The sequence below is a fragment of the Thermobia domestica genome, chromosome 11 (assembly GCF_964235325.1).
Source record: "Thermobia domestica chromosome 11, izTheDome1.hap1.1, whole genome shotgun sequence".
NCBI classification, from domain to species: Eukaryota; Metazoa; Arthropoda; class Insecta; order Zygentoma; family Lepismatidae; genus Thermobia; species Thermobia domestica.
The window spans coordinates 35,083,025-35,103,450 of record NC_137464.1 but is presented as its reverse complement, the minus strand read 5'-3'; the positions used below and the strand labels follow the sequence as shown (position 1 = coordinate 35,103,450).

Sequence of the window (20,426 nt, the reverse complement as noted above, 5' to 3'; positions counted from 1 at the left end):
TGATCACCATCTGTATATATATATATATATATATATATTTAGAGAGAGAGAGATTCAATTTTGGGCGTGAAAGACACATTTAAAATATTTTTTCTTCAACGACTAAATGAGAGTATGTCTCCTTTTACAGACGATATATGTTAGTTATTTAGCTACCTTCTGTAGCTCAATATTTCTTTGTTTGTTATACTTAGGTCTGATTTTAATAAATTAGAAAGGATGAATTCTAATGCGTAGTTTTTGAATAATATGCTTAAACAACGTACACTGTTAATATGAAGATTATCATATGAAATATGATGTAATGATTGATAGTAGTAACATTGTCATTTATAAATGGAGTTTTTTCCATTTCTTTCTTTCTCTTTTATTTTTCTTTTTTCTTGTGTGTTGATTGTAATAAAATTTTGCGAAAAATGTAATTAGCGATTTTTCCTTTAAACTGTAAATAACCTATTTATTTAAACGTTTCCTTTAAACTTTAAACTGTATATCTAAATGTTTATCTTTGTGTGGAGTGTTGGTAGCATAAGTGTGACGTAGTTTTAAGCAAGTGAACCTACAATAGTATTAAGAAGTTGTAATTATTTACTATGGAAACATTGACAAAGAGTTTAAGATATCACTACAGGCTATAGGTTATGAATAATATAGAAATTCTCTTCATCTGAATTTAATTTTTTTTTCTGTTGATCAGTTGTGGCTCTTCGGTACTAACGAAGGTGAGTGAATAGAAACCAGTGACAATAGCCACTGAATCCTGAGAATCTGCTGGGAATTTCGTTTCTATTTTAATGTTGCAACATTCAATTTGGATTTTTTTATTTCGTTTTTCTTAATTTCCAATGGTTATCCGAATAGACAAGAAGTGCGAATGCAGTATATGGATCAAATCTGATTGAAAACAGGGATTACAGAAACTAATATAATCTTTCTCATCAGATGGACTGGGTCTGGGTAAATCAATATTGAGTATTTACTTAGATCAAGGTCAGTGTTGTACGGGTTAACATGTGCCTAACTGCAACAGGTTTAACATTGATTTTTTTATTCTTACATGAAGATCCACGGAATTATTCCACATACACAATGTATTATTAGTCTTTTAACTATATTTCAATAATTATCTCATACTTTTTCCCCCTTTTTCCTTCCTTCTTACCCTTTTGTATTATTCTATCTTTCCCATATCTTTCTTGCAATCTTTTCTCCATATTACTCCCTTCATCAACTATTCTTTTGTAACAGACTACTCTTCGAGAAGTCATTCATTTCTTCCTTTTCTTCATATCCTCCCTCTTCTTCCTTCTTAACTTTATTTTTCTTTTCTTAATTTCTAATGTAAAAAGGAATCTAATTGCGTCGTTACAGTCGTATACTACAATACGCGGTATTTTAATCTAAACTAAATAAAAATCTTCGGGAATCTGGTGACTAATTTAGGTAAAAGAATAGTGATGATTAACCTTCTACTCAACGAAATTTAGCTATAACACAGAATCTACGATTTACATTGACATTTAAAGTTTTTAAAGTTATTTTAATTGCAACAAGCTCATTAGAGCTCCTCCGTGGCTAAGCGGTTAGCGTACGCGCCCTTGGCGCGGGAGACCCGGGTTCGATTTCCGGTGGGAGCTCATGTGGTTCGGATTCCACGTTAATCAGTAGGTCCACGTCTCAAATAGCCTCGCTGCTGAAAGGGACGCTAAACTGAAATTCAATGCAATGCAACAAGCTCATTTATTTTTTATTATTTTTAACCATTTCGTACACAACTCTAGAATACTTTTTACAATAGATCATTACAATACGCAAATATATATGATCTTTTCAACTTCACAATGGCTGGAATACTTGGTATTTTTGAGGAGAAAACTTTCCTTTAATTGGGAAACTTGCACATACAACCTACAGAAGCTAAAGGAAAAGGAGAAGCTTCGGCAGATGGAAGTAATTTATTCACAGATAACGTTTCAAAGTCTCAGTTTAGATTGGAGTCTTACAGACGCTGTTGTTTACCAGTGATCTTTCGAGAATGAGATAAACAATGAGTAATCATGCAAGAAAGCGTCAATGTTGTGTACTTGCGAAAGGTATTGGAGACCACTTAGGCATCTCTCAATTCCACTAACAGTAGTCTCCATTGATATCCAATTTTACCATCTTGGCCAGCTGATTAAGCCGCAGGACAACGTCAGAAGAATACATCAGGATTATAATTTCACCAAGCGAATACCATCACTATGTAAAAGTGCATAATTGGACTTTATAAACAGTGCTTCAAACCATTTATGCTTGATGTGTAGATAAAGGTGTTCCTTTATACGCAAAAATAAATACGTAATAAATAATAAATTGTCGTAAACATAATTTAGAAAAAAAATCGGCCCTATCGAACAACGTACCATCAAGACGCTGTAGAATCAAATAACTAAGATTATATGTAATGTGCTCAGGTCATATTTAATGAAAAAAAAAATGATAGAAATATACTAATCAGATTTTAGTGGTACAGTAATATACCGCTGGACTATTGAGGTGTCTACCACACCGTATCCTCCCTCCCGCGATTTTTCCGTGAAAAAACAACTCAGATTAGCAGTCACAAATTGATTCAACCTACAAGTAGATATACAAAAAGTAGGATTTTAGTATGAAAAAAATCCTGCTAAAATGGGTTAAATTTTTATATTTTCTGTATAAGAAAAAGTAAATAAATCCCACGTACCTTTGCATATTTTTAATGCTAAAATCCTTATAATTTCAATATTTTATATGATGTTGGTATCCTCATCAGGGTTGACATCACCTTTTGAGTAGTAAATCGAGTAGATATACACATGTGTGACTTCATCGATATCTTCATTCACAAATATTTGATCTAATAGCTTCTTAAACTACAAATATTCCCAAGAACTCGAATTCTTAAGTAGAAAAGTACACTTGTAGGCTAAGAGAAATGGTTAAAAAAAAAAAAAAAATCTACAAACGTATATACAAAATCGGAATGTTGAGCTGATTATAAGTTTTTTTTTTTTTTTTTTTTTGACTCCTGATTAGTCTACCAAAGAAGCTGTCAAGTCAAATATTTGTAATGAAGATACTATAGATAGTTAATTTATTATTATTATTATTATTTATTTATTTATTTTATTTTATTTTTTTTTCTACTTGCAGACGAAATATTGAAAGAGGATGACATTCCTACTTTGGAACCCTTGCCTCTTAATTTGGTAAGTACACATCTTTTGAATTTGTAGTAAGTAAGATAATAGAAAAAAAAAACTCCAACAAAAATAGAGAGATTAAGTGTGTATTGAACCGCTTGTCATGTCATTATAAGCGTGTCATTAGATAAGTAACCATATGATTTTCAATTCACTGTTTTATGTGTTATTACGTTTACATGAGGTTCATCTTTACATTGTTAGTCTTGTGTTCTCTTTCATTGTGGTTGCATTCAAGGAATACATTTTATTTATTCATATATACCAAATCTTTCAACTTGCTGCCGACAAAAAGGATCAAAATGGAAGCGCTAGAACAATTCTGAAATAAAAATAGAAATTTAAAATATAAAAAATTAAATTATTTAAACAAAATCAATTTTTCATTTAAATAAACAATATAGAATTCATATTACCAGGGTCGGCGCAAGGGAAAAATATCACCCGTGCAAAGAATCCATATATACTCCCCTCCCTCCTTCTTACTATTTTGAGATTTCCATTCGATGAGAGAAATTTGCTTTTATACTATCTTGAAGCAGTCTGGTTTTGAAAATTAACTTATTGAACAGAATAAAAAGAGAGAATCAAAACTTAGGTCGTCTGTGTTAATTGTATATTTCTCTACAAGGAAAAATTTCTGGTAGACGTTATGTGAAACACACATAAATAGATGTAGATGAATATAGAGATTATTCAGCGAATTTTTTTTAAAACTTACAGAATAATACAACAAGCAAAGATTTATAATAGTGTGCAGTATTGATTTACATGACTTGTTTACAATATGTATATAACAAAACAATCAGAAGTTATGAAGGAAGTATAATATTTGAATAAAAGAAAATAATACAACACTTACATTGTTAATACAGTTTTAATTCACATTGCCTTTCATTTACAAAAATTATATATGCCTAAGTGAATTAGGAGGGATAGGCTACGATCGGCCGTTAGTTTGGACGGGGCGCCTCAACGCACGCGAATGCTCTGTCTGCTTTATATTGACTAAGTATTATTCAATGGAATCTTCGGTGCTAAATATATTGTGAAGTATCACACACAAAATATTAATCAACAATGAGTATGATTATTATTTAGGACGGCTGACACAGGTTTTAAGATTATTAAATATTGCTAAAGTTTTCAGGAATGAACAGAATGTACTTATACAGCTTCACGCTGCGCCGACAAAAGGTCGTCATCTTCTGGGTTTATTAAGAGTGGAAGAATTGTTATGGTAGACTTAAAAATATCAAACCCAGATTAGTTGAAACCTGACACAATATGGTAACCAAAGATACTATGTAATTTGAACAAGAATTATTTAATTCTCAGTCTACTGTTTGCTATCAGAACCTATAAGAGTTTAAGGCCATGTCTAACGTTTTGAGCTGAGATCATCAATCCCTATATAATAACATGGTGAACTTCTTTCCAAAGTATTACGAAAACTATTTGTCTTATGCAGTTCAAAATTTCTCCAGATGTTAACTTATCCCAATACTACATGTTCACTTTTTTATTTTTAAACTAGCTCTTATAGTTCATTAGTATTACATTTTAAAAATAAATGTGACAACGCTGGAAATAATATAAAAATAAACACAAATTCAGGTATTGGAGAATCACTAGGGTTTCTGGGGGGCGCGGTGGCTCAGTGGTAGAGCGTTCACCTCTGGTGCTTGGGGTCCCGGGTTCGATCTCAGCCCCCGCCAAGTGAACTTTGTGGTGGACAAACACCGTGCTCGTGGGTTTTCTCGGGGTTCTCCCGTTTCCTCCCACTTTCTTCATTCCACCATTTCACTCATCCCTCATCATCACCGTCTCCTTTAGCCTAACCGGCATAACCGTGGGACGTAAAACTTAAAGATTTCATTTCATTTTTCACTAGGGTTTCTTTTCCTGCTCGTGAAGTTGCAGATACAATCTCTCCTGATTCATTCACATCATTGTTCCTCACTGATCTTCAAAAAGTTGGAAGAGGAGGATAACAAGTTATGAAATGAGAAAAAGATTGTTTATCTAATAATGTGGAGAGTGTATATCTTCGAAGTTAATGTTAGTTGACAATCTGATCATATGGTTCGGAAGAAGAAAGGGTTGCAGAAGGCAAGACTGGCTGCTGTCAGAAATGAGACAATCTTATCTCCCTACACATCTTTTAACTTGTATTTTATAACAGTGGCGGCGTAAGGGCGGGGCGAGCGTTGCCCTCGCCCCGGGCCCCGCTTTCTGGGGGGCCCCGGCGGTAGGTAAAAAATAATTACTATGGAACTTTGCTAGCATGAGCCGTACAAGAACTGTCAAGGTTTATAATCCACACCTTCCCTAAAAAGAAACGCAGTTAATTGTCAATCAATATTACACCAAATGACGGATGAAACAACAGTAATATCTGTCTAATAAAGCTAATCGTGCCGGATTTTCGTATAAACTATACAAACTATAAGCTTCGGGCCTCACTCTCTTGAAGACCCGAAAGAAATTAAAAAAAAAAAAAAAAAAAAAAAACTTAATGTAGATTAAAAATAAACAGAATAAAAGTTTCATTATCTTGGAGGCTCCCAAAGAAATTTAAAGGAAAAAGTTCTGAATATAGATGAAAAATAAAGTAAGCGTTTCACTTTCTTGGGACCCCAAGAAAATCAAAGAAAAAAGAATGTAGGTGAAAAATAAATAAAATAAAAGTTTTACTCTCTTGGGGCCCCAAAGAAATTTAAAGGAAAAAAATGTATGTGGATTAAAATACGAATAAAATAAAAGTTTCACTTTGTTCAATAACCTCAGAGAAATTTAAAGGAAAAACCTGTGTAGATTAAAATATAATAAAAGAAAGTCAAAGTATATTGTGTTGTTTACATTCTAAGGTCTTATGATGCAAGTAATGGGGCCCCATCTGCTAGCCTGCTTCCTAAAACATCACTGTTTATTTATTTATTTATTTATTTATTTATTTATTCACATATCAGTTCAAGAGAAGGGTAAAAAGAAGGGATGAACGTAATGCTTTATTAGGGTACTAGCATTCTGTTGCTAACTGAAATCTCTTTGATGCAGACGCTATAGTCGCAGACTCACTTGTTTTTCTTCTGTCTTTTTCTTTTGTCCTTTACAAGTCGAAATTTCAGCGAGCGAAAACCTTTTGTTTAGCTGGTTTCCCCATTTCTGCTCTTGTTTTTTGGCGTATGAATTTACATTTCAGCCCACAAATTTAGAGTGAAGAAAATGTTCAATAAGAAAACAAGTGTTCAAATATTCAAAATACTTCAGAATTATATTTAATTTAACTCTTGATTGTTCTCATGTGGAACAGTTGTCACAAATCATTCGATTTGTTGACACACAACGTAATTCTGTTCAAGTTCGGGAAGCATTCATTGATTTTATCTCTGTCAAAGGAAAGACTGCTGAGAGTATTTCTGCTGAAATACTGAAGTAACTACAACGTGATAGGCTTGATATTAAGATTGCAGAGGCCAATCTTGTGATAAAATCAGCCTACAATGACCAGACAATACTCTGGAGTTCAAACTTTGATACGGAATATAAGTCCTTTGGCGATTTTCGTTTCTTGTAACAATAATTCATTGAACCTTGTGGCTTGCCGAACACTTTGTTTGGAGCAATGGAACGTTTTTGGTATTCTTCTCTAGATCTACTCACCGATGGAATGTGCTGCAAAATCACGTAAAAATTGGTCTGAAACGTAAAACTGACACTAGATGGAGTTCAAAAACAGAAGCTTTGAAGACACTTTCTAGTCAATTGGATGAAGTAATTGATCTGTTGGAAGATCTGCGCGATAATTCGACTGAAACACTTGATACTAGAGGAGATGCTGGCCTTCTTCTTGCAAGCATCCAGTCATTTAACTTTATCGCTTTACTATATTTCTGGTCTGCAGATCTCTCATATATTGATCGGATCCAAAAATGCCTTCAATCTCAGTATATGAGTTTCAATCAAACACTTATTCAGTTGACGCCATTGATACCTGGAGACTTGAGCTGGGCAAGGAAATCATATCTGCAGCTGAAGGAAGTTGCAGGGCATGGAACGTAACTGTGAATACACACAGGAGAAAGAAATGCATGCCTGGAGAAGCAAAGAATGAACCCCTGACTGCACAGGCCAAAGTGAAGCGATCTGTCAATGAAATTCTAGATGAGATGAGACAACAAATGTATGACCGTTTTACTCAGATGCGTGATCTGAACTACAGATTTGAATTCCTGTGTTCTATGCCCAACTTTGTACAGCAGCTAGATGATGAGATCAAGGAAAGGCTAAACGCATGTTGCTATGATTTGGCTTTGTTCTACCCGAATTACCTGGATGGCTTAGAATTATTTAAGGATTGTAAGGATATAAACCGTTCACTAAGGTGTGCTCAGAAAGCTAAAGAACAGTTGACTTTTCCCCACAAGACATCCTGAAATATGTATCTTCAATGGAGCTTGAAATTTACTAAAGTTTGCCAACCGCTCTTCAGATTTTGATAACACTGCACGTATCTGTCGCATTGTGTGAAAGGTCTTTCAGCAAAATGAAATTGATAAAATCATACTTGCGTCCCACAATGAGTCAATAAAAATTCACGAATCTGGACATTCTTTCTATCGAAAATGAACTAGCATCCACTTTGGGTTTTGATAATATAGTTGAGACTTTCGCTGCTACCAAAGCAAGGAAGAAATCATTCTGAATGTTGGTGGAACACAGGCTAATATGGTAGTGGAATTACTGTTGAAAGTAGTTTCATGTTTCAAGTAAAGGCAATAAAAATACAAAAGTACCAAAAGAGTAACAAAAAGCCGTCAAAATCTGTCAATTGACTGGTGATAGGTGGTAATGAAAAGTAGGATGGTATAATCCGTAGTAGAATACTGTGCTTACATATTTAATCTATAGTATATCCCCAATTATTCAATACATTCAGGATCTTTTGTTATAATATATTCTAATACTATGTTAGTAAGAAATAATGGAAATAGTCATAAGTAACAGAATATAAGCATGACTGAATTATTAAATACAAAATAATATAATCATAAAACAAGTGTGAAATCTGGAAACAATAGTAAAATAAGCAAACAGGAGAGAAATATTCTAGTGCTTAAACTTCGGAAAAGTAGTGGGACTAAATAGATCGTACAATATCACTGGAGAGAAACCTAGTGAAAGATAAATGAAGAAGACACGCAGGAGAGAAATCTATTCTAGCCATTATTTACTGATAGTTCGGTAAAAAAAAAAAAAATGTTTAAGTATTGTGTATGATCACTGGAAAGGAACCTAATGTTAAAGTGAATGGGGCTAATTGTAGAAGAAAAATCTAATCAAATAAAACCCATGTTGCGCAAATTCAGACAGGGAGAAATTATGAATAAACTGACTCATATGGTAAATTGCACAGGAGAAACACCAAAAACGAGAACCGAACAAAGAATTCTAGAAAACATAGAGCTTACATTTAGAAATCGCATCAATTATATTATTATTTGCAATTTTTGCAATATCAGCTCACTGTTACATTTTGTAGGTAAATTTGTGTCTAAATGTATTATTAGGAGCATTACTTCCACTATTCCATCTAATTACAGTACGCGTTGATACTAGGATAGTATAGGTGTAGGATAAATTCTGGATTCTTGATTGTTAAGTGGGTTGTAGTTTCCGTTACACTTGTATCCCTAATCCTTTTTCTATCGTGTCCTTTGTTTAAAAATGAATAAAAAAGAAAACAATATGCAATGATAGTACTGGTCCAGTTTTATTTTTAGATACCAGCCTGAAGGCGGTTCTAAGTATTAAAAAATAGACAGGGATGTTGAATGTCACCCCATTTGTTATATATATATATATATATATATATATATATATATATATATTGATCTAAACACACACACCAACGGGAAAGAGGGAGGAGTAAACAGAAAAATGATTATGTAAATGAATGTCAAAAATAGAAATGTATAAATCATGATTGTTCGGAAAGGGGCCCCAATCTACTTCACTGGCCCCGGGCCCCAGTTTGCCTTACGCCACCGCTGTTTTATAACAAGCCTTGTCACTTTCTATATTTTCATTTTCGACCATTTTTAAGCCAAAGTCTTGATTTTTGCGCGGTGAAAAAGATGAGACACAACAGAGGAAACGCAACACTAAAAGTAATATTATCAAGATATTGATTTCCAAAATAAGGAAATGTAACTTTAAAAAATGAAACTTATAACTTTAAAAGAAATATCTGGGAAGATGAAAGAACAAATCATGGAATTTCAGGCGTGTACGTAACAGTAATATACAAAATAAATAAATAAATATTACAATATTTCTGAGGAGCTAGATCATTTGGACCCGACATTGGCATTCCAAGGATAAGCAAGTGAAATATTTTTTTTTACTTGATTTTGACTGAAAACCAGAGCCCTGCACGGGCCGGGCGCGCCCGGTTCGGCCCGACCCGACCCGACCCGTTTCAAGTAATATCAAACTGGACCGGGCCCTAACCGGGCCGGGCATATTCCGGGCCGAGCCGGGCCGAACCGGGCCGGGCACATTTCGGGTCGAATCGGGCCGAACCGGGCCGGGCACAATTCGGGCCGAACCGGGCTGGGCACATATCGTGTCAGCCGATTTGTTTTTTTAATGTCCTTCACTATCTCTATTTTTGCCGTGTTTGTACGGTCTTACTGTCAGAATATGTTAATCGTAATGTGTTTGGGAAACTGACTCTTTATTCAAGACTGCGATGTACTGGTAATACTATTACTATTAGTACTTCTGCTACTACTATTACTACTTCTACTATTACTACTACGACCACTGCTAATACTACTATAAGTGCTACGACTTCGCGTCAGAGTTGACATGTGTGGTGGTACCGAATTTACCTTCTAAGTACAGAATAAAATGAAGAAATGCTAGTTATTATGGCCGGTCTGCGTAGAATGTGAACCGATGCTTGATCTACGAGGGACAACAGTGGCTCAGTAGAAAAAACACTCACATCTGGTGCTAGAGGTCGTTAGATCAATCCCTGCTCATGCTATGTGAGCTTTGTGGTGGACATACACCGTGTGCATGGGAGTTTCTGGGGTGGTCCCGCTTCCTCCCACTATTTTCTTTCCACCAATTCATCCCATCATTATCCGTACAGCCTGAGCCGTAGTTACCTAAAGAACGTATGATAGAGTCAAGTACTTGACCTAGTAAGTATAATTTGGTACGCTACCATTAGACCACGGATGCCAAAACCATGAACTGGCGTGGTCATAAGATCAGTGCAATTTGTAGTAATGTTCAATTAGGAAGGCAAATATCGAATGGTGTTACATGTTCATGTATTGTTTACATATAGTATGATGCTACAAATATAACAAAATATCATGATCAAATAAATCACCAAGTAGCCAGAGTCGATTAGGTGTTCCTGGGACGGTGGCTCAGTGGTTGAGCGTTCACCTCTGGTGTATGGGGTCCCTGGTTCGATCCGAGTTATCGCCAAGTGAACTTTGTGGTGTACAAACACCGTGTGGGGGGTTCGCGGCGTTCTCCTGTTTCCTTCCACTTTATTCATTCCACTATTTCATTTATTTCTCATCATCACCGTCTCCTTTAGGCTAGTCGGCATAACTATGAGACGTAAAGCTCAAAGATTTCATTTTCATTGTTTTGTTTTCGTATTACTAGTAATAGCAGTAGTGGTATTCGCTGTCGTATTAGTATAGTAACGAAAACAATAAAATCTTACAGTTTTACGTCCCATGCTTATGCCGGTTAGGCTAAAGGAGACGCTGATGATGAGAAATGAATGAAATGGTGGAATGAAAAAGTGGAAGGAAACGGTAGAACCCGAAGAAACCCACGGGCACGGTGTTTGTCCACCACAAAGCTCACATAACACGAGGAGGGATCGATCTGATGACCTCTAGCACCAGATGTGAGTGCTTTACCTACTGAGCCACCGTTGTCCCTCGTCAAGCATCGGTTCGCATTCTACGCAGACAGGCCATAATAACTAGTATTTATTCGATTTTTTTCTGTACTTAAATTGTAAAGTATGTACCACTAGACATTAGGGGTGGATCCAGGGGGGGGCGATCGGGGCGATCGCCCTTCCCCCCAGAAGAGGAAACTTTCTTATTTTATATATATAAATAAAACTCATCCCAAAGTTTGGAGCCCTTAAAAGTAGCAGTATGACAACCCACCGCCCCCTCCCCAGAAGTCGGTCCTGGATCCGCCCCGGCGGGTCAACTCTGACGCGAAGTCGTAGCAGTTGTAGTAGTAGAAGTAATAGTAGTAGTAACAATAGTAATAGCAGTAATAGTATTAGTAATAATAATAATAATAATAATAATAATAATAATAGTAGTAGCAGTAGTAGTAATAATAAGAGTGGTAGAAGTACAGTACTTTACAGTCTTGAATAAAGAGTTAATTTCCCAAACACATTACGATTAACACAGGCTGCCAATATTAGTTTCCGATCCATCTTTCACAGTGTTCGGGCCGGCCCGGTTCGGCCCGAAATGTGCCCGGCCTGGTTCGGCCCGGCTCGGCCCGGAATGTGCCCGGCCCGGCTCGGCCCGGTTAGAGCCCGGCCCGTCTTCGGGCCTGGGTTTGCAGGGCTCTGCTGAAAACCTGATTTACAGAATTGATTGAAAAGTTCAGGGGAAAACAACGATACATTACGATACGAAAAAACTCTAATTTTAAAAGCGCGTCCGTCGGTTACAGGGTTACAGGAAACAATATGTTCATGTGAGTGAGCTGAATTGCGGAAACAATTCAATATTAAAAAAAAAAAAAAAAAAAAAAAACTACTATCCATTTCATAAAGATAGACCCCTGACTTCGCGGTGCTGCCGTGACGTCCAGTCAAAACTTATATTTCATTGTCATACCGCGTTGGAATTGCTGGAATGTTGTCTTTTCAATACTTAAGATATAAAAATTTTCTTTGTACTATGTAGTGAGAAAAAAATAAAAATTAATGAAAAAGTGCGTATTTTTTCGTACTTTTTTGGTAGATCAATGTTTATAGAGCTATATCTCAGAAAAGAGATCACGTGAAATAATTTCCTGTGTACAGTATATAGATGCATCCATTAACTGTAAGATGTGAAAAGTTCAATTTTCATCACTTGATATTTTTTGTGTAATTAAAACAAATGTACGACGCTCTGATCTCCTTTACCATGGTAGGTAGAGAAACGTACAAAACACTGTTCGAAAATTTGGAAGTCTAGTGTTCCAAATATTTGGAACTATAAACAAAAAAGGGTTTAGTTGGTAGAGTATTTATTTTTTTTTAAAAAATGTTTACTTCAACATATTCTCTGCGTTAAGCGGTGAGCCATGTTGCAACCCAATCTTTAAATTCCCCGCGCTTATATGAAGAAACAGCATACAGTAAATGGAAGTGCGGCAACGCTGTCGTGCACTGTTGTCGCGTTCAGGAAGCTTGTAGCGTGAAGCCTTCTTCATAAGAATGTAATAGGAAAAGTATTTATTATAACCTTTCACAACAACATAAAAATATTAATGCATGCACACTTATGTCCAAAATTATTGTCGCATGTCTATAAATATGTTATTGTAGGAATATAATTTGATAACGAATTCGCCTGGTATTTCTTATAATGTTACTATGTGTATAATCGGCAAAGACATGTATGTTGCAAATTTCATGTCAAAAGAGCAGTAAATAAGAACAATAAAACGAAACTAAAATTTTCTTATCCATTTAGGAACATTTTGTCTTACACATGCTAATTTTCGTATTCTTTTCCTATGAAATTTATTACAAATATACATTTCTCGACTCTACATATAGTATCAGTATTAAAAGTACCCTGCAAAATCATTATCAAATTATATTCTTACAAGAAGACAGTTATAGATATGCGACAATAATTTTGGACATGAGTGTACACATCTCAATGTAATCGAAATAAAACGTTGAAGAAACACATCCAAAAACTCATCTCTTAATCTACTTACTTCATTCACTTTCGTCATGGCTTTGTTGACTCATCGCTGCTCCTGCTATCTTCCCTAATATTTATAAACAATGGCTCCATTTCTACCTCAAGATCTATCAGTATACACACTCTACAGCTTACGAACATGTTAAAGGTTAAAAAGAAATGTAGCCCTACTGTAGCCTTGGCAATCATGTGTTCACCCAAGTTCTGCGATCAATTCCCCTGCCGATTGTAACACAGAATGAGTCCTTTGTTTTCTTTCAACGAAAGCAAACAATGCAATGAGTAGGTGACGAGGGCTGTATTTGCGACTAATCACGTCGCACTGATTCAATCTTCAACACTTCCCTTCGGTTCGTAGGCGTCAAAAACTTCCACACACACTCACATCATATGGGTTCATTGCAATGAAACGGACGAATGGGCATTTATATTTTTGTGAGTATATCTTGTGCTTTTTGATTGAAAAAAAAAATGGATATTCCTTCACAAGCGGCGATATTACAAAAAGAAGAGGCAAAATGTTTAGCGATAATGAAATTGCAGAACTGATGAATGACCCCGACTCAGACGGTTATGAGTTAGTAATTAATAGTAAGGACATTGATTATTCTGTGCTCAGTGGCGTATCCGGGAGTGAACAAGATAGTAACTCTGTTTCAAGTAAACCTGAAACTGCGCCGAAAAAAAAAAAAAAAAAACCGCGTCATTCATATTCAAAGGCAGATTCTAATGTAGCTTGGAGCTCTTAAATCTGAAAACAGATTTTCTGTGAAGTGTAAACTCAATATTACATATCAACTAAGGTTGTATCATATAATAAACTTTGTGCATGTTTTTGTTTCTGTGCAAGTGTATTTTGTACTGCGTGCAATAAGTGAAAAACTGACAAAAAGCAACAAATTTTCGAGGACCATCACATGCAAATCCAAACAAGATAAGAGTTTGCTTTTCTAATTTTGAACACTTGGTACATTTACTGTATATCCTGTTAATTTCTAAGAAATTGGTTTAAAATCTGTGGAGACATTACATTTTAAAAATATCTCTAAAAAGTGCCGGACAGTGTGCGTGACAAGTTTAAATACCCGTCCGGCTGAGAGTCTATACGCGCCAGGAAAATGTGGCAACGTAGCACTCCGTATAAACTGCGATAGCGAAGGGCGCAAAGCAGAAATAATCATAATGTCATATTTGTGATTGTTTATCTTTTAAAACAAGTCAAAACAGTTTGGTTGAAAAAGCTATTTTAAGATCTTTCTAAAAGTTTTTTCAGATTGTTAATACACCGCAGCAATTCAGAGATAATGATGTCTCACTTTTTACTGAATAACAAAAAAATTACTACGTGTTGAGTAATGAAATTTTCAGAACTTACAGGTAATAGATGCACCTACATATCGTGCACAGGAAATTATTTCATGTTATCTCATTTCCGAGATATAGTCCTATAAACATTGATTTACCAAAAAAGTACGAAAAAATACACACTTTTTCATTAATTTCTATTTTTTTCTCACTACACAGTACAAAGAAAATTTGTATGTCTTAAGTATTGAAAAGACAACATTCCAACAATTCCAACGAGGTACGACAATGCAGTATAAGTTTTGACTGGACGTCACGGCAGCACCGCGAAGTCAGGGGCCTATCTTTATGAAATGGATAGTAAATATGCTTTGTTTCAAACTTGCACTCTTTCGATAATTAAGCTCACATGAGTGTTATCATGGTTTTCCCCCAAACTCTTCAATTATATATATATATAGGGTGATTCAATAAGAACGTACCAGGCCTATATCGAAGCTAATACTGCACATAGAGCCTTCAAACAAAAAATTGCATTATCAAATCGTATGTGTAGAATGCAATAAAAATAGTAGCGAGACCAGTGGCGTCTCGTGAAGACCTCCAACGGGGGCCAACTTCAAAATTTGAAATGGAAAGTTGTATAACTGTTGGAATCGTTCGAAAGGACATTAAATGTCATGCAACTTTTGAGGACAAATTTTGTCATATCCTTTCCCAGTTAGCCCATAAAATATTCACTATACACTTGGAAAATAATAATATTTATAATAAATAAATGACAAGGCAGAACATAATAAGTGATTTTATTAATTTTTGAAAGAGGAAAGAAAAGATATTTAAGCACTTAGTTCCAGGGTTATTAGTATAAGAATTGCGTCGAAGAGAGATCTTCACAGTTCGCTCATCATATAATTTAATTAGATAAAAGTGCAGAACAAGAACGGAGTGCCACTTTTTTTTTTTTTTTTTTTTTTTTTTTGTGAAAATTTATGTGTAAAACCTGTTAATTCAGAGTTGAAGAATTTATTTATGTAAGCGAATAACGTGTAACTCATGTAACTGAGATACAGCGCTAAAAAGTTTGCCCCATCACCATGATATTGTTCTATGTGAACAATGCAATGAACATAAGTATTTAGTAATATTATGAATGTTAATTTGCATTTATGCACTAATAATTATGACAAATATATTCTGATCAGTGGCATATTTAGGGGGAGCTATTGAACTCGAAGCCCTCCGAAATAATTTCATTATTATTTTTCGCATTATACGCACAACACAAATGCATCTTACTGAGTTTCAAGCTTCCCCCCCCCCCCCCAAAAAAAAAACAAGATCCTAAATTTGCCACCGGTTTTGATAATATTTGAATCGGTATTATAAGCAGTAATAGGGGTCTACTATATAGGGAGTTCAAACCTGAATTATCACAGAAATAAGAACACGTAAGATCTTAATAACTGTAGTCATATTGTCGAACGAAGTTTCAAAGGGTTGACCTCTTGAATGAAAATGTCATAGATACTTGTTAATTTGCATTTGAAACTAATATCTCTACAAGTGCATTGGCAGTTTATACTGAAAAATATTTCACTGTGGCGGAAGAAAACAAAAACTGGATATTGTATCTTTTTGCCTTTTTAAATTCGAGACGAGGTAAGAAACACAACAATTATCGTCTCGTTTTCGAGACGAGAAATTCCTCGAGTCCTGTGGGCAACACTAATTCACCCAAGTCTTGGAACTCAAACACTATTTTACTGTCACATGATTCATATGTAAAAAACTACAAATTGATAAAATGATGGTACGAAAACAATGAAGAGCATTTATCTACGTTTAAAATATACAAGTCATTACACAATTTACTCCAATGGTTTAAATGATGTTATATCACACTATTCGTGGACCAATCGTGACGCAGAACGGTTGTGATAATTTCCAGTTGAAATTAAGAAAAACAATTAGGGCATGATTTTTTTTTTTATATATATACATAAATTAACAAAACGGAAGAATAAAATTTCGATACAAGAACGAAAGAAGCCTTTGAGGATCGAGACAAGATAAGACCTATTAAATTTAGTAGACGAGACGAGAAAACCTTATTTCTCGTCCGTTCCATAAAGAACACTATTTGAACGAAATATATATCGCCTGGGACTACCTGGGAGATGTTGGTACATTTCTTTGCATGAATAATCAATGTTATGGCATATCAATCTGCAAGCATATAATCAATCTTTACGCTATCATTGGGGAATTGAGCACTGTAGAATGTATTAGGTTATGATTTAGATATGAAATGAAATCTTTGAGTTTTACGTCCCACATTTATGCTAGGCTAAAGGACACGGTAATGATCTGAATGAATGAAATGGTGGAATGAAGAAAGTTTGAGCAAACAGAAAATCCCAAGAAAATCCATACACATGGTATTTGTCCACCACAAAACCCACTTGGCGCGAGCTGGGATCGAACCGGCCACCCCATACACCAGAGGTGAGCTGTCAGAGATATCGAGTAATTTTCGGGAATTCATACAACGTCTCAAGAATAGTTATCTTTCTTCCGTTAACATTGCATTCAAACCAGAAGCGAAAGAAATCAACCGTTTTCGGCTTTAACATTGATCGCCATAAAACCAAATTAGTAGTAGATAACGACAGTGTTCGAAAATCGATTGAGCATCTCAAGAAAAATACAATCTTCACCTGTATCTCTCTACTGAAACAGGAAATGGTAAAACAATTTCACTCTTCCGGTTTCAAGCTCCATGGAGCCCCTCGGGGCTATGTGGATAGTGTATGCGTCTTGTTGCGGGAGATCAGAGTTGAATTCCCGGCGAGTTGAAGCGAGTTTGCTATTCAGTTCACTATACTGTTCAAAACTATTTTTATAAGATGAACACTTCCCTCACTTGAAAGCAACACAGAGAGCTTTTCTGAAACTTTCGTACGTCGTTAGTTCCAATATGCCTCTACAGGTAACGATTCGCCGAGATATTTACGCAGAATCAATGAAATCTATGATCTATGAAGAGAGAGAAAACTGACTTTGCTCCTATCTGCTGTCAGTCTGCATTCCATTGGTATCTTCGTCTGTGGGGACAACCCAAAGTTCACGCACGTGACCTAGCGGAGGGCAGAGAATAAAAGAAACTACCTGCTTAGCCTCTTGTCAGCTATTCTGCGTTGTTGCAACATAAAGACCATATATTAAACAGCTTTTAAATGGAAGAAAATGCATTTTTAATTAGCGCGTTTTAATATTAACCTAGCAAGAAAAAGTAAAAGTGAACATACAATATTAATACTAACAAACATTTGGACGAATTTTGAAATGTATAAAATAAATAGTTTTCATAATATTTTGGAAAGAAACATGCCATGTTATTATATAGGGAAATTCCATCGCATTCCGAGTGTTGGATAAAGCCTTAACTATAACAATAAATTTGCTGTTCCCTAAAATCGCCTAAAATTTGGCGCCCAGTGCGATTGCATGTCTCGCCCGGACGTTCCGCTGGCCCTGCATATTACAGGCTCTAACTATTATGTAAATGTTTGTGCTTAAACGGGAAATGTTTAATTAGATTCTTTGTAAGGCACGCACAGTTCTAGAAGATCTATACAAAAAATATATAAGAAATCAATGCAACAAACCAAGTAATATTTAGACAATATATACTTTAGGAGTGTGTGGGAACATGACCTGATAAATCCAGGAATTCAGCAGGTTTCTCATGCGTGTGAACTAAGTCATTAGATTATTCCACGGAATTTGAACATGAACACGTGCCTGCGGTTGCAGAGAGCATTTACGTGGGCGTTCCCCTTGGATGAACGACTCTTGACAACTGTAGCGGAGACACCACAGATCAACATAAGATAACTGTTTTAAGGATATTCTTGTCGCAACGCAACATCCACTCTTACAGGATTCTTAAAAGTTCAGAAACTGAAAATTAAAAGAAACTGAACAACCAACTAGATAAAATCAGTTTTAAAATCAGTATTTTTGTCGAGGCACGTAATTTGTAATTTGTAATTGAATCTCGAGTAATCCTTGTGCAATTATAAATGGATTTTTTTTTCTTTCTTCTTCAGATTCCGGGCCATCAAACATCGTTCATCAATGAACTCAAGCTTTCTGACTTCAAACAAGTGTTGACTAAAAATGGAATCAACTCTGAATTTTCTGGAGGTGTTTTGTGGTGTTGTAACGGGACTGTGGCTGTACGAAGGGTAAGTTTTGTGTTACGTGAAAGCTAAATCAATTATCAAAAACCAGCAAATATTACTATCAAATATCAAATTTTGCTTATGTTGTAACGTGTCAAGTATCTATTTTGCTTCCTTATTACAGCATTTTCACACACACACACACACACACACACACACACAAAGAAAGAGAAAATAGAAGAAATTTCATCAGTTTAATGCTCCACTATTATGGGCTTTAGACTAATGATTAAGGCAAGTGAATGATGATGTAAGAAAAAAATGAAATGAAATAATTGAGTTTAACGTCCCATGATTATACCTGTTAGTCTAAAGGAGACGATGATTAAAGTAAGTGAATGATAGTAGAAGTACTGGTGGAATGAGAAAGTGGGAGGTAACGGGAGTACCCCAAGAAAACCTACGAGCACGATGTTGTCCACCACAAACTTACTTGACTGGGGATCAAACCAGGAACCCCACGCACCAGAGGTAAACCCTTTACCACCGAACCACCGTGCCCCCATTTTCATAAGGAACTGATGAAAAAGCAACCCATTTAGCGAAGAAAAAATTCTTCACCTCTACAATTGCCCTATGTTACATCTCTGAAATTGCCTTGACCAAAACTGTCGACTTACTGTATGAATTTTGCTATTGTTTTGAAAGAATTGAAACTATAAAACCAATTGACACAATATATTTCCATACTTTGACACTTTGAATCTTATGGTTTGCAGATCTGACTGATTATCTTAAGATTATTGGTGAAAAGGTATCTTCGATAAATTCTGTTGATTCTCGTCCCCTAAACTGGCAACAGGATCACGAGCAGAACCCGACCGATAAGCGTTAGTACAGGAACCACTGAAAACCATGATTTGCGGTCCACGGCATCACAGAACCACCGCCATATTATCGACGCATGCTGTGGGAGATGTTGCTTAAGTTCCTTCACCACTTACACTCATCGCACGACAAGTCTGAATGATAGTCCGCTGTAATGCTAAGATAATTCTTTATTCATTTCACTCTACTTTGAAATATAAATTGTTTGAAAATATAATTAAATTACGTAAATTTATAATTACATCTGTTTCCTCTTGATCTCTGTAACGATTTTTTTCATTTTTCAGCACGAAGCAGGACGTGTGACGTTAGAAGGTTGTCTGTCGGAAGATTATTATAAAGTGAGAGAGTTACTATACGATCAATACGCCATTGTGTAACACTTTGTATATCATTCCTCAGTGAGAGAAAGAGTCTTGTAATTAAGTGAATGAATGTTTTTCGTCCTTTTTTTGCAAATGAAACGTAAATTTTATTTGTATAATGTGTGGTGAATTTAATGGAGAAATTGTCAGTTATACAATGCAAATTATTTTCCTTTTGTGTACGTGCGTGTGTCAGAAAATAAATCGTTTTTTATTGTTTATATCCTGTGTATTTCATTCATTGCTTAGTATTGGAAATGGATTTACGTTAACCCGATAGACCTGGCATACAGAATAACATCTGTAAACGTAATGAATTCTAAGGCTTATTATGTGAAGTGTCATTTTAACGGTCACATATATTTTCTTGAAAATGTAAATAAAATGATGCATCATTACAGAACAGTTGACTCTGTGGTGAAGACTTCTATCATTCGATTACGAAATAGC

General features: G+C 35.4%; 1 protein-coding gene across 2 annotated transcripts in view; it reads left to right on the top strand.

The window, feature by feature from the left end:
- Positions 1–20,197, top strand: part of Cpsf100 (cleavage and polyadenylation specificity factor subunit 2) — a 71,454-nt gene extending 51,257 nt beyond the window's left edge. For both annotated transcript variants that reach the window (XM_081730341.1, XM_081730340.1), the window contains exons 14-16: positions 3,178–3,233; positions 18,649–18,786; positions 19,899–20,197. In XM_081730341.1, coding sequence (XP_081586467.1) covers positions 3,178–3,233; positions 18,649–18,786; positions 19,899–19,991 — 287 coding nt within the window. In that variant the 3' untranslated portion in view covers positions 19,992–20,197. The remainder of the gene's footprint in view (positions 1–3,177; positions 3,234–18,648; positions 18,787–19,898) is intronic.
- Positions 20,198–20,426: the final 229 nt, after the last annotated feature.